This window comes from Peromyscus leucopus, chromosome 1 (assembly GCF_004664715.2).
Source record: "Peromyscus leucopus breed LL Stock chromosome 1, UCI_PerLeu_2.1, whole genome shotgun sequence".
In the NCBI taxonomy this organism is placed as follows: domain Eukaryota; kingdom Metazoa; phylum Chordata; class Mammalia; order Rodentia; family Cricetidae; genus Peromyscus; species Peromyscus leucopus.
In genome coordinates, this window is record NC_051063.1 from 64,196,637 (window position 1) to 64,208,592 (window position 11,956).

General features: G+C 40.3%; 1 protein-coding gene across 1 annotated transcript in view; it reads right to left on the reverse strand.

The window, feature by feature from the left end:
- LOC114692211 (scavenger receptor cysteine-rich domain-containing protein SCART1-like) overlaps positions 1-11,706 on the reverse strand; it is a 49,819-nt gene extending 38,113 nt beyond the window's left edge. Inside the window, exons 1-2 of the mRNA XM_037202993.1 lie at positions 11,343-11,706; positions 206-293 (exon numbers count right to left, since the gene is read on the reverse strand). Of these exons, the coding sequence (XP_037058888.1) occupies positions 206-293; positions 11,343-11,706 (452 nt within the window). The remainder of the gene's footprint in view (positions 1-205; positions 294-11,342) is intronic.
- Positions 11,707-11,956: the final 250 nt, after the last annotated feature.

Below are 11,956 nucleotides of genomic sequence, written 5' to 3' on the forward strand. Positions count from 1 at the left end.
AGGAGTGCCCAGCTTTCTTCACATCCTTTCCAGTCTGTCTTTGTGCTATTCTACATTCCCATTGTTTTCTTTATGTACCAGGCTCTTGGATTCTGGAGGCCCTTCCTCTCTCTTCCATGAGGACAACTTCAATGTGCTCATAGACACCCTCTGAGGGATGTTGCCCTGACATTCTACAAATGCAGAGCTCCACATCAGGACTTACAGGACAAACACTGCTGTAAACTCAGCCACTCTTTCTAGCACCTGCAGCTTCCCATGCATGCTGAGACCCAACGTGTAGGGATCAGACACTGAGAGCATAAGTGCCATGTGACCACAGATGTAAGCAACATCTGCAGCATCAAGCTCACAGAAGCTGCGTGGACTGTGGTCACCAGGAACTTTGGTTGTGCAAGTTGGACTGCAAGGGTCTCGAGAGGGTTTGCCAGTACAATGGGGTGAGAGGTGAAAATTCATGAGCTTTGTGTTACAGCATGGTGACTTTAGTTTACACCAACATATTCTGTCCCTGCACATTACCAAAACAGTAGATTTAAACTGTTCTAACCACAAACAAATGATAGGCTTATGAGGTAGCACATATATTATGTCCACAATGTGTGTGTGTGTGTGTGTGTGTATATATATATATATATATATATATATATATATATATATATAACATCAAGGTTTTGAGAGGAGTGGTGGTACATGCCTACAGCATCACTTGGAATGTGGTGGCAGGATATTCAATAAAGCTCAGGTCTAACCTGGGCTACATGAGACCTTGTCTCAAAAGAACAAGAAAAAAATCGTGTTAGACACCTTAACTGTATATAATTTTGTTGATCTATTGAAGAAAAAATAAAATTTAACACTATTAAATCGAAATAATAACATGTAAGGAAGTTTTAAGAACACAAAGGCAATATTTTTTTATTAAGTCAAAAATCAGCAAGTCCAAAAGCAGCAACAAAGAAGTCATTGTTATCTACTCCAGATTCAAAGGACTGAGAGCCAATGTCTCATCAAAATCATGACAGTAGTAACCAGAAGTAGGGAAATATATTCAAAGCAGTGGGAAAAAATAGTCAAACAATGATTCTTATCTCGGGCAATACTCATCTTCCAAGTAAAGGAGAAACTGAGACTTTCTGGGGCAAATGAAGGCTGGACGAGCTCCTTGTTAGTCCACTGCTTACATTCAACCCTGAAAGAAATCCTCCATGATAACACCACAGGGTCCTGGGGAGCATCACATCCTCCATGATGACACCACAGGGTCCTGGGGAGCATCACATCCTCCATGATAACACCACAGGGTCCTGGGGAGCATCCTGAAGTTGCATGAAGAAAAAAGAACACTGGCATATACATAAAGAAGCATGGATGCTATGATGCTGTGGTTTTGAAATACAACTGCTTCTCCTACATGATAAAAAAGATAACCCCTAATTAAAAGATGTAAAATATGGAGGCTGGAGTGATGGCTCAGAGTACTGGTTGTTCTTCCAGAGGACCCAGGTTCAATTCCCAGCACCCACATGACAGATCACAGCTGTCTATAATTCCAGTTCCAAGTACCCAACACCCTCATGCAGGGAAAACATCAGTGTACAGAAAAAAAAGATGTAATAATTTGTGAAAATTGCTCAAAGGAGGAAACAAATAATATAGGAACAGAATTTATATAATTATATAATTTTTATATATGTAATTATGGAAGTCAAGTTGATGTTAACTCAAAGCATATCATTATAAATAAAAGGCATAACTTGTAGTACCAAAGGTAGCTCTAGGAAAACAATTTTGAAATATATTGTATCCACACTCACGGTGTTTATTACAATGTTATTCATAAGATCCAAGATAGTTAACCAATATAACCACCTATCATCTGATAAATAGGTTAAAAAAATATATACATACTACTCGCCCATAAAAATCATGAAATCCTGTCATTTTCAACAAGTCGGAAACTGGTGATCATTACGTTAAAAAATGAAAAAAATGCAGGGAAAAACAAACATTCATGGTATAATTCATACATAGAATCTGAGAGGTTATTTTATGTATGGAATTTTATGTTAGCATGGTGTGTACTGAAGACTGGAAAAGGCACGGGAGACAGAGGGATGGGGGAAAGTTGATCAATAGACACGAAGTTACATTTAAGAAGGAAAGATAAGCCAGGCAGTGGTGGTGCACGCCTTTAATCCCAGCACTCAGGAGGCAGAGCCAGGCAGATCTCTGTGAGTTTCAGGCCACCATGGTCTACAGAGCGAGATCCAGGATGGGCACCAAAACTACACAGAGAAACCCTGTCTCAGGGGGAAAAAAAAAGAAGGAAAGATAAGTTCTGCTATTCTACTGGACAATAAAGAGAAAATATATAATGTATTGTATATTTCCAAAGAAGCCATAGGAACAATTTTCGAATGCATTCAAAGAAAATGATACATTTCTGACTAAGTACGTATGATTATCAAAATTGAACATTATACCACATATATATGTATTAAAAGGCCACAGAGTATACCACAAAATATATACAATGCTAAACATCACTGAAATAGCTTTTAAACAATAAAAAATAAAAAGTAATAAGCTGAAAAGTAAATTTCTAAAACTAAGCAGGATGCAATAAAATCAGTAAACACAAAATGCAATTTGGAAGAAATAAAAAAAATCAAACCTCGTAAAACACACAGAAATATACAACAAAATGGCAGAAGTATCAATGCCTAGTGAGTAATTATTTGAATCAAGATGAATTAAATCTATTATCAAAGAAAAAGAATCCCAGAATATTAAAAATATATCATATATTATCTACAATAGATTCACTTTAACACATAAATAGGTTGACAGACAAGGGTCGGAGAGGTGTGCTTATACATTGAGTAATGAATTGACACCAGATCAGAAAGACTGTAAGGAAAAATTGTGACATGAGAACAAAAGGAACATTATAAATTGATCAGAGTGTCATTTCACCAATCATAAATGACAATGCTCAGGACATAAACAGCAGAACCTTGGGAAATAGAGACAGACTTTGCTGAGGAAACTGGGAAGTGTATACAGTTCTGCAATAGTGACTGGAGATTTAGAAAGCGGCTATCCCCGGGATCTGTCCCTGGTGCATGGGCAGGCTTTGGGGAGCCCGGTGCCTGTGGTGTGACGCAGCCTTGGTGCAGTGGGGAGGGGTTTGGACCTGCCTAGGCTCAGTGTGCCAGGCTCTGCTGACTCCCCATGGGAGACCTTGATTTGGGAGATGTGGGGATGTGGGGTGGCTCAGGAGGAATGGCTGGGGGGTCAGAGGAGGGAGCAGGTGGGATCTGTGGGTGGTATGTAGAGTGAGTAGAAAATTTCTTAATAAAGAAAAATGAAAAACAAAAAAAAAATAAAGGAAGGAAGGAAGGAAGGAAGGAAGGGAAGAAGGAAGGAAGGAAGGAAGGAAGGAAGGAAGGAAGGAAGGAAGGAAGGAAGGAAGGAAGGAAGGAAGCTGCCATCCTAGTAAACAAAACAAACATAGGGAATGTGGTCAGGAAGGAGAGAATTGTAGCAACCCTCACAACCAATTTAGGCTGATTGACACACAGGAGACTTCCCAGCATGAAACATATGGTAGACCACATAACAAATCTGAATAAAGTTAAAAGCTGGTTTAAATGAAAACAGTCATTTTAAATACAATGAAAAATTTATTGATAACAGAAAAATACATGAGAAGAAATATATACATTTTTCAAAATAACTCAGACAACTAATGAGATTTTAAAAAGAATCAAATCATAGAACCCGAGGGATAACTCAGTGGTTAAAAGCATTTACTGTTCTTGCAGAGACCTGAGTTCAGTTCCCAGCACCCACATCAGGCAGCTCATAACCACCTGGACTCCATCTCCAGGGGATCTGAGCCCTTCTTCTGGCCTCCACAGGCACCCATACACACATGCACAAGATTTTAAAATAAAGTAAATATTTAAGAAGCAAACAAGTTAAAAAGAAAATGAAAAGACCCTGGAAAGTAACAGCACAACATACCAAATTAAAAAATAACAAATATGCAGTGCTTAGAGGGATATTTTCATCTGTGAACACCTATGTTTTAAAACAGAAATGAGCTCAAATTAATGGCAAAACTTTATACTAGTATCTTTAAAGACACTAGAATAAAGAAAAATGCAAAGCTACTAAGAACAAGGAACTATATGAATTGTGGATGAAATAAATAATATAGAGACCAGAAAAATTTACATCAAAAGTATTTGTGTAATACTTTGGATAGACCAATAAAAAATGGAACACAAGGACCCACATTATCAAAATCAAAAGTGGGCACTATATATATATATAAAATATGAATGCATATATATACATTCACATATATATGAATACATATATATATACATTCATACTATCTATATATATATATTTTTTTCACACACACAAACACAATTTTCACAGTAAAAAAAGGGGGAGGAGAAAAAGCATTGCCCAGGCTAGACAGAGCAAAGCTGTATTTGGTGGATCTCATATGTAGGAAATCCTGAGGTCTTCACAAAGAAAGTAACAGACATAACACACTACCCCACCAAGTTACAGAATACATATCAACACAGACATGTAAATTATTTAGATAACAATTATTTTGTATGCTAGCACTGAACAGTCAAAAAGAAAATAACTTTATTACATATAAAAAATTCTAGCAGTATGTTTAACCCCAAATATGGAGGAGTTATTTTAAAAAATCAAGCTTTGCTTTACAAAATTAAATAAATCTAGAGCCTAGTCAGGAAATTTAGCTTAAGAAGCCCTGCCCAAGAGACTCAAGGGAGAGAGAAAGGGGCAAACCACGAGCCACCTGTGACCCTGGAGGTACACAACAACCTTTCTAGGTGTCTTGGCCCACAGGTACCTGGGAAGGAAGCATGCGATCAAAAGCAGTTGAGGCCCCATTTTCAGAACCCTTTCATACAGAGCCCGAGAAACAAACATTCAGAAACACCCACCCAACATTCAGCACTGGGAACCATTTAGGGAGTTCCATGACTATTTATTGTTTCAGTTGTTGCTGTGACCAAGTATGTGAAGGTAAAGAGAGAAAGGATTTATTTGCACATAAGTCAGGGAGATAAAGTTTACCATAGAGGGGAAGGCATGGCAGCAGGAAAGTCATAAAAGCAATCTCATTGCATCCAAACGTAGGCCAAGAGGAGACAGGGAGTGGGCCTGGGCTATAAAAACCTCAAGATAGAATTATCTCAACCAATCAAAGACACATATCCAGAGTCAAATTAAAGGCCAATTTTCTTTAATGAAAAATTATTAAGAATGACAGAATGGTGGCACATTTCATCCACAATTCATATAGTTCCTTGTTCTTAGTAGCTTTGCATGTAAGGCCACAGGAATCCTCCTAAGTAGACCTTGATAGAGTATCAAACTACCTCAGTGTCAGCCATTGTGAGAATGTGTTCCAGAGTCATGCTTCATGAGAGGGGATTCCAATTCCCTGAACAAGAAAGGGACCCTGGTCACAGAAGGAGGCTCTCCTCACACCCATGACCACCCCTCTCCTCAGCCTTTTCCACCTCAGTCATGACCATGCCCTAACTTGATAAAGCCAATGCCTAGGACCCAAAAGTCCCATTTTATGAGGCCAGCACAAAGTGTCCACATGATTTCCCACAAATAAAACAAATTTGCATATTTTCCAACTTTATTGATGGGAGTTAGATCCTTACCTAGCTTAATCATGCAAAGTACTTGGGATGATTATGGAGTATCCAGAGAGGAAAGGAACTAGTCAGAATGGGGACAGAGAAGGGTGGTAGAAAATAAGGCCTGGAGCCCTTAACCAAAAAGAAGATTATAGCCTACTACACTGCCTGGGAATCCCCACTGGATCTGAGGCCTTCCGCTAAGCTGCCCTCGGCTGGTAACCAGCTCCTTTGTAAGGTTATTAAGCACTAACAGTGCTGGGCTGTCTCCTGCCTGTTAAGCTGCTTGCAGGTTGCTTAGGGAGTTCCAAGGACATAGTTTTCATGGGTTGACTCTATGCTAGAGGGAGCTTTTTGGTGATGCATTTGCCTAGTGTCACAGATGCTTCTGAAAGCAGCTCTTCATCCACGCTCCTGTGAGTGACCTCAGTGAATTCCCTGGTTCACCGAACTAGACTCCTGTTGAAGCATTTCTTTGATCTGTTGTTTCTGTCCCCTGTTTGTGATGAATAAAATTTTGCTCGCATCTGCCCAGGAAAAGTCAAACAACAGTGTGTGTTACATGGATGGAAGGCTGAATTGCCTCAAGAGCAGTCTGGTATTCAGGGATAAAATAAGGTTCCATCATTCATCAAGCTTAGAGCAGCCTCTTTTCATCAGAAGGCTAGGAGATCCTATAGGCACCAGAAGGAAAGCCCATACTCCAGACAGACCAAGAGGTTCTACTCTCCACAGTGGCACCTCAAAGGTCAATAATACCACAAAATACTAGGTGAATCCAATGTTCATCAGAACCCCATGAGGGCCCATTTAGATCTGACCGTGGATGCTAACACAACTGTACAACTTGCTCCATGTGGACTGGAGAAAACACATATCCCAGGAATCATGTGATCACAGTGATCTGGATGTGTGTGTTCACAGGGTTTCTTTTGATAGGGAAGATCATGCCCAGAGTCATCAGTGGGACAATGATGGAGAACAACATGAGAGTGACGCTGGCCAATTTAGTGAGAAAAGAAGCCCAGAATTGTCTAGACATGGAAGGTGTGATCCTGAGTGAATGTGGTAAGTTTTGTTTTGTGAAGGCATAGTCACAAAAATTTTGGTCACACCATCAAGCTTCCAGTATGTGCTATTCTCAAGTCAGGGCAGGTGTGAGAGCAACAACTTTAGTTGTATTGACTTCCCACAGAGGTGGGACAGCCAAGCCTGCAGCTGACATGAGGATTCACACCATGTTTCTTGAGAGAAAACCACCTCTCAAAAGAAATGTAGGAGCAAGGGGTGGGAATTCCACAGTCTTCTCACAACTGGCTGAAGACAGAAATCAAGAAGGAAATTAAAACATTTTTTTTAGAATTGAACGCAAATGAAAACACAAGACACCCAAGGCTATGGCGCACAGTGCAGGCAGTTCTAAGGGGCAAGTTCTTAGCACTGAGTGCCTACATTAAAAAGTTGGACATATGTCATATTGGTAACTAAACAGCGCAGCTGAAAGTTCTAGAACAATAAGACACATGACCCAAAAAGAGGAGGTGCAGAAAATGCTCCAACTCGGGGCTGAAATCAATGAAATAAAGACACATAAACAACAACCAAAACAAACAAACAAACAAACCATGAAGCAATCCCAACAAACAACCTAATGGTATAACTCAAGGAACTAGAAAAATAAAAGAATAAACCAGATGTACAACTAGTAGAAAGAAAGACGTAATAAAGAATCAAACAGAAATAAATAAAATGAAGACTAAAAGTGGTTATCAGTGAAATATACTGGCATTTTAAGTTAAAAAAATTTATTAGTCTATAACTAACTTAACCAAGAAAAAATACGAAAAAATCTCAAATGTATAAAATCAGAGAAGAATCAAAGGACGTAACTTCTACCACATAAAAACAGGGGAGCCTTATGAAATATTTCTACAACTATACTACAGATGATCTATGCATACATAAAATCCACTAAAAGTGGACAGGCTAATAACAGGTGCTGAGACTGAAGGACAATAAAATATCAGGCAACAAAGAAAAGCCCAGGCTGGGTTGTTTTCCTAATTTTCCTAAACAATTTTTAAAAAGAACTCAAAACCAATTTTTCTCAATGTTTCTAAAATAAACAAATGCAATGTCTTCACTGGAGTGGGGGGGATTTAAAAATTAAATATATAAGACACGTACCACAACACAATAAGGGACCTGTATGACAGTCCCACGGCCTCCAGTGTCCTGAACAGAGCAAGGATAAAATCATTTCCAATAGCAGGAATAAGTCAGAGATGGTGACTTTTACCTCTTGCCAGATGTATGACTGAGTATTAAGGCAAAGCAAAAGTGAAAAAGAAACAAATAAAGACATCAAGGTCAAAAGGGAAGAGGCCACAGGTCTCATGTACAGACATGATTTCCTATGATAAAATTTCCAAACACTCCACCAAAGCACCTTCAGAACTAAGACAACAATTCAGTAAAGTAGCAGGAAATTAATATTCAATATTCGGAAATTAATATCTGTTTATACAGCTATAACAAAGACACCAAGAATGCCATGAATCAAGCAAGTCAATTACAATAGTTAGGAAACAAAATACCTAACAATAAATTAAATCAAGGATATCAATGATCACTATGATAAAATTGTTAAATACTCATGGAAAAATGAAACAGACAATAGAAATAACCCCACAAAACTCAATTTAAACAACGAGTGAAATGAAACTGCATCCAGCTAAGAATCTCTCCATAGCCAGGGAACAGTCAGCAGAGTGAAAAGACAAGACACAGAACAAAGCAATATCCAATCTATTCTCCTAGTAAAATGAAATAATCTAATATTTAAAACGAGCATAGACTTTCTGTCACCTGCCACAAAGAACCCACAGATGAACAACATATAAATGGAAAAACATGCAATATCATGAATCATCATTGAAACAAGCCAAAACAATTTTATATCATTAAACTCACATAGAGTGACTATTATCAAAAACATTAAAAATATAGGGACTGGTTAGGATGTGAATGTGGAGAACTCTCAGATGATGGTGGGAATTAAAATTAGTAGAGCCACATGGAAAACAGAGAGGAACTTCCTAAGAAGACAAATACTCAGTGACATCACTATGGTTTGTCAATTTATAGGAACAAAAATTGGCATGTGGAAGAGATATCACATGTTTATCTCAGCAAAATTTACAGTAGCCAGCATGTAGCCAACCTAGGAATCCCTTGAAGAATGGCTATGTAAACAAAATGTAATATATATATATATATATATATATTATATGTGCATATTATATATAATATATATTTTCTTTATGATAGGTGGCTCATCCACTCAATGAAAAGACTGAAATTCTGCCATTTGATGCTTCATGCACAGAACTAAGGACAGTAAAATAAGTCAGCCACTGAAAGACAAAGAATATAAGTTGATCTGCATGAGAAAGATGAATAGTAGATCAAACAGCAGGATAGAATCATAAAGCAGGTACCAGTGCGAAGAAGGGAGGACTGGGGAAGTGAGAATGAATGGTTAAAGATGCAGGGAATAGCTATACAGAGGAATGACTTTTAATATTCACTAGAACAGTAGGACAGACATAGTTGTTCACAACCAGTGGAAGACTTCAAAATACACAGTGGATAAGATGTTAAATGTTCTCAACAAAGAAGATGTATTTGAGCTGACAGATATGCCCCTTACCCATTATAACTGACCAATGCTCATTATAACATGAATTGCCACGTCAGACTGGCAATTAAATATAGATGCTAAGCACATGTTAATTAAACACATAAGTACTTTACAGAACACATCTTAAAAGAAGAAATCACACTAGACCTACATAGAGGGGAGCAGGCCTAAATTCAGCCTCTGAGGACATGGTCTTGGAAGATGACAACCCCACCCAAAGCAGCCTGCAGATGCAATGCAATCCCTACTAAACCCCAACCAAGTGCTTGGAAAGTTAGATAGTCAATCCTAGCATTCTTGTAGAGATGAGGATTCCCAAAGACCCACAACCATATAAGCAGCTAGACACTCACTTTCTCATTTCAAAACTTACAGCACAGCAAAGCTATATGAACCAAAACACTGTGGTGTGGCATGAGGCTAGACACTGAGATCAATGGAATCAAACGAAGGTGCAGATATCATCTCACACGTATATGGTCTCTAAGTTTCTGGAAAGGGGACGGTGGCTACCCTTGTAGGAAGAATAATGACTCAAAGTGCTGCAGAAACAGCCCGTCCACATGGGTTACATGAACCAGTACTCCATACATCAGAAACCAATGTGAACTCAAGACCCAACATAGTCCTGGACTCGGTGCTGAAGGACAACTGTCTTAACCGAAAGCAGGAGGTGATGCTGCAGAACTCTGGACCTGCAAAGTCAAGCTTTAGTTGTGACACCAAAGCACAAGCACAAGGCAGAAAACTAGTTGGAATGAAGTGAACTATATATACAAAAGGACCACATCACCAGGGGAAACAATGTACATGGTAGGTCTGTGAAGCATGTGTTACCAAGGTCTGCCATACAAAATATGCCAAACCATCAATACTATCCTGCAAAATTCTACTCCCGTTCTGAAATCTGTGACAGAGCTGAGCAGTAGTTTCCATAAGGTGTCCAAAGGTGAACAAACATGAAAGGTTTGAGGAGATGACTGAGAGGTCAGAAACCCTCTAGGACAGAAAATGCTCACCCTGAGCTGGCTGTTCAGTTGTCCATGATGACCACAGTCCATCACCCAGACCCCAGAATTAACCAGCGCTATACCAACCCTATCTCACCAGGCTGTCATCTGACTCACTTTTCTTGGAGGAGGTGAATAGAACATTCTGGCAATGGCCACAATAGTCCCATACTCCCTCAGACAGTGGGACAACAGCAGCTCAATGACAAAACAGTGGAGGGGCCTCTCTACAAAGGCCAAGGTAGGAACTTCAGGATGTGAACATGGACACCCCATAGCCCAGTTCCCAGAAAAGCAGGCAAGCCATGAGAAGACTGAGTTCAGCATGACAGTTGGAATGCTCACACCCCATTAGTTGGCCTTCATATACTCTTGACACTGAAAGGGGGACTGAAGTCAGGCAGGCTCCATGCAGGCCGCTGAGATGAAGTGACCTGCTGGCTGATATCCAGTTCCTGAATGGGAATGATGTAGAAGGATGTGGGACAATCTGGCCAGCCCTGACATAGAGACCAACAGGACAAGCACTGGGGTCTCCAGACAAGAACCCCTCCTCTTGCCTTCCTTCAAATCACGGATGGACTCCACACAGATTCTGACCATAAACATTCTCCTTTTACTTCAAGGAAGAAATGGACACCTCAGTTTCAGTAGGCAGGGTAGATGGGCACTGACCTAATAGCCCCTTAACTCCAAGGTTCAGACTGGAAAGAAATCCTGGCCAGAACAGTACCAGCTACACATTTACCTACCAGGGATATCCCAGTGGCTCCCCGTAGCAATGTGGAATGGTGTCAACCATGATATAGCAAAGATTCTATGGACCTTGTACTATGGAGCAGATGCCTGATCCCCTTTCTTCATATACAGACACCCTCTATTCACACTAACGTGCTCTTAATAGGGAATTCCTACCTGTGCACACCACCTCGGTGGGGGATAGAACGTCACACTGCTCTGCAAAGTTCACATTGATCTTGCAGTGGAAAGTGTCAGGCTCTGTTCCTTGGCAAGACAAGAATTTCTGTTCTTGACTTCCAGTCCCTGCTCCATGATGAGCTCTGGACCACTGCAGCGCGGTGCCACATTCCAGGTATCTGCACAGGACACTTGCCTCTTTCTTCTGCAGGTCGCACTTCAGGATTGGGAAAGACCCGCTCAACAACTCAGGAGACCCGGCGCACGGACTGGCACCTCTGGCCAGTGTGACTTGCTGAAAGTTACTACCTGGTGGCACAGAAGAAAAACCCACTCCTAGAAGCCACTGCCAAGAGTACATGATCAGGGTCTGCGGACCGTTTTCGTCTGAAGCAATGTGCACAGGATCCCTGGTGGTGTCGCCAACCTTTACTACTACCCTGGAATGACAGGCAAACAGAGCCCATCCTCCCAGAATGCTATCACAGACCGGGTGTGCTAAGGAGAGACAGGAGCTCACAGGAGAGCTTGGGACGGGCCTCGTTCCTCACAAACCGATCTGTCGAGTCTTCCTGACTTGAGCTGTGCCTGGTGCACAGTGACAGTGCATA